Source organism: Zootoca vivipara, chromosome 6 (assembly GCF_965207765.1).
Source record: "Zootoca vivipara chromosome 6, rZooViv2.hap1.1, whole genome shotgun sequence".
Classification (NCBI taxonomy): Eukaryota; Metazoa; Chordata; class Lepidosauria; order Squamata; family Lacertidae; genus Zootoca; species Zootoca vivipara.
In genome coordinates, this window is record NC_142589.1 from 10342501 (window position 1) to 10345330 (window position 2830).

At 48.7% G+C, this 2830-nt stretch overlaps 1 protein-coding gene across 2 annotated transcripts in view; it reads left to right on the forward strand.

The window, feature by feature from the left end:
• Window positions 1-2289, forward strand: part of TAS1R2 (taste 1 receptor member 2) — a 12157-nt gene extending 9868 nt beyond the window's left edge. Inside the window, exon 6 of one of the 2 annotated variants that reach the window (XM_088671527.1) lies at window positions 383-2289. In XM_088671527.1, coding sequence (XP_088527653.1) covers window positions 383-1307 — 925 coding nt within the window. In that variant the 3' untranslated portion in view covers window positions 1308-2289. Of the gene's footprint in view, window positions 1-378 lie in introns of both variants that reach the window. The other variant, XM_060276480.2, reaches the window with a different exon arrangement.
• Window positions 2290-2830: the final 541 nt, after the last annotated feature.

Consider the following 2830-nt stretch of genomic DNA (forward strand, 5'->3'; position numbering starts at 1 on the left):
CATCATCATCATCATCATCATCATCATCATCAGGGAATTTCTACGTTCGGAGAGCATCCTCTTTAGTATTGAAGCCATGACACAACATAAGTCTGCTGCAAGACTAAGAGGAAAATTCATCCAAAACAAATAAACAGAATATCTTCCCAACGCCGCAGAGTGAAATATGACAAAGGAAGCTAGATAAATTCCACCTTTTAAAATGGTTTATAACTGGGCAAAAGATGCTCAGTTCACTCTTCCCAATCACCACCCATCCACCAACCCACCTTTTTGTTGGACAAAGCGAACCAATTAAATTCCCAGCCCCTGATATAGTGACAACTTAGCTTGGACTGATTATGTGTGTCCATGGTGTGTGTCTTTTTTGGTCGGCAGACAGTTTCACCTGCCAGGAGTGTCCGTTGGACATGTGGTCGGAACCCGGCCAAGAAGAGTGCTTCACAAAACAGGTGCTCTACATCCACTGGGGCGACGCCATCTCCTTCGTCCTCCTGTTTCTCTCGACCCTCGGCCTCCTGGCGACCTTGTGGATCTTAGCCCTCTTCACCCGCCACTCTGCCACGCCGGTGGTGAAGTCCGCCGGGGGCCGCCTCTGCTTCCTGATGATCGCCTCCCTGGCTGCCGGTTTCTGCAGCGTCTTCTTCTTCATGGGCCGGCCCACAGAGCTGTCCTGCTTCTGCCGCCAAACGGTCTTCAGCCTCTGCTTCACCACCTGCATTGCCTGCATCACCGTCCGCTCCTTCCAGATCATCTGCGTCTTCAAGATGGCCGCCAAGCTGCCTCGGGCCTACGACGCCTGGCGGAAGTACGACGGGCAGCGGGTCTTCGTCGCCGTCGTCTTGGTCATCAAGGTCTTCATGGTGGCGCTCAATATCTACTTCCACAAGCCGGTGCCCTTCCGAGCCCGGTTGAGCAACGACCCGGCCATACTCATCTTGATGTGCAACCAGAACTACCGCACTGCCATGGTCTTCAACAATGTCTTCGACATGATTTTGTGTTTCCTTTGCTTCTGCTTTGCCTACATGGGGAAGGCCTTGCCAAAGAACTACAACGAAGCCAAATACATCACCTTGTGCATGACGGGCTATTTCGGCTCCTGGGTGGCCCTCTTCCTTGTCATGTCCATCTTCGAAGGGATCGTGGTGGTGGTCTTTGAATCGGCCACCGTCCTGTCCAACTTGTTCAGCATCTGCGTGGGCTACTTTGGCCCCAAATGTTACATCCTTTACTTTCACCCGGAGCGCAATACGGCCGCCTTCTTCCAGGACGCCATTCAAAGCTACACCATGAGGCAGGAGTAATTCCAGAGCCTCGTGGAATGAAATGGACACCTGTTTATTGCTGCTCGGAGAGAAGGTTCCTTCACTCTTCCTTCCTCGTCACTGCGGTTCTTTGATGAAGCTGATTCCGGATGAGCAAATGGAAAGGACTTCTTCACACAGAGCAGGGTTAAACCCACGGAACTCACTGCTGTAAGATGTAGCCATCAACTCAGGGTTATAGAATAATAGAACCATGGAATTGTAGGGACCCCAAGGGTTGTCTACTCCAATCCCCTGCAATGCAGGAAACTCAGCTGAAGCATCCATGACAGATGGAGTGGACTTTGATGCAGGAGATGCGGATGTTTGTTGTGTAGGTTTGCAAATGTATAAACTGCTTCACCGCCTGAGGCCATCAAACCAGTGAACCAACCAGATACAAAATATAACCAATATGACACCAATTCTAAAAACAATCAAATCTGTTTCTGCAAACTGTAAAAACAATAACCACATTCCCATGTGCTCCAACCGCTCCACCTCCCAAATAAAGCTATTCCTACAGATACTGCAACTAATCCAGAATGCGGCAGCTAGACTGGTGACTGGGAGCGGCTGCCGAGACCTTATAACACCAGTCCTGAAAGACCTACATTGGCTCTCAGTACGTTTCTGAGCACAATTCAAAGTGTTGGTGCTGACCTTTAAAGCCCTAAACGGCCTCGGTCCAGTATATGTGAAGGAGCGTCTCCACCCCCATCGTTCAGCCCGGACACTGAGGTCCAGCTCCGAGGGCCTTCTGGTGGTTCCTTCCCTGTGAGAAGTGAGGTTACAGGGAACCAGGCAGGGGGCTTCTCGGTAGTGGCGCCCACCCTGTGAAACACCCTCCCGTCAGATGTCAAGGAAATAAACAACTATCATACTTTTAGAAGACATCTGAAGGCATCCCTGTTTAGTGAAGTTTTTAATGACTGATGCTTTAATCTATTTTTAATAGATGGGCAGGGTATAAATAATAAATTGTTGTTGTTGTTATTATTATATACAGTTAATATTTGCTAAATGACTGGGTCGTGCCTCAGGGAAAGCCATCTGAGAGGGGGGAAAATGTCCTCAGTAGGGACCTAAACATCATGATCTTGGGTGGCTAATCTTGGCTGGTACTGTAAATTCATTTCAAAGGGAAAATCATGGAGGACTATAGCACTATCAGTGGCTACTAGCCATGATGGCTAGATCATAGCTGCCAAGTTTTCCCTTTTCTCACGAGGAAGCCTATTCAGCATAAGGGAATTTCCCTTAAAAAAAAGAGAACTTGGCAGCTATGGGCTAGATTCGTTGTTGGAGGCAGATCGCCTCTGAATACCACTTCACCTGGGATCACAAGTGCTTTTTACCTCCCTTTGAACTTCCTTCTGGGGCACAGCAGACCCTCCACATATCCTGATTTTCCAGGGACAGTCCTGGATTTACAGAAGACGTCCCAGTTTCTGATTTGATCCCTGAATGTCCCGCTTTTCCTTAGGACTTCCCTATTTCATAGAATAAATGTTGGATGATAT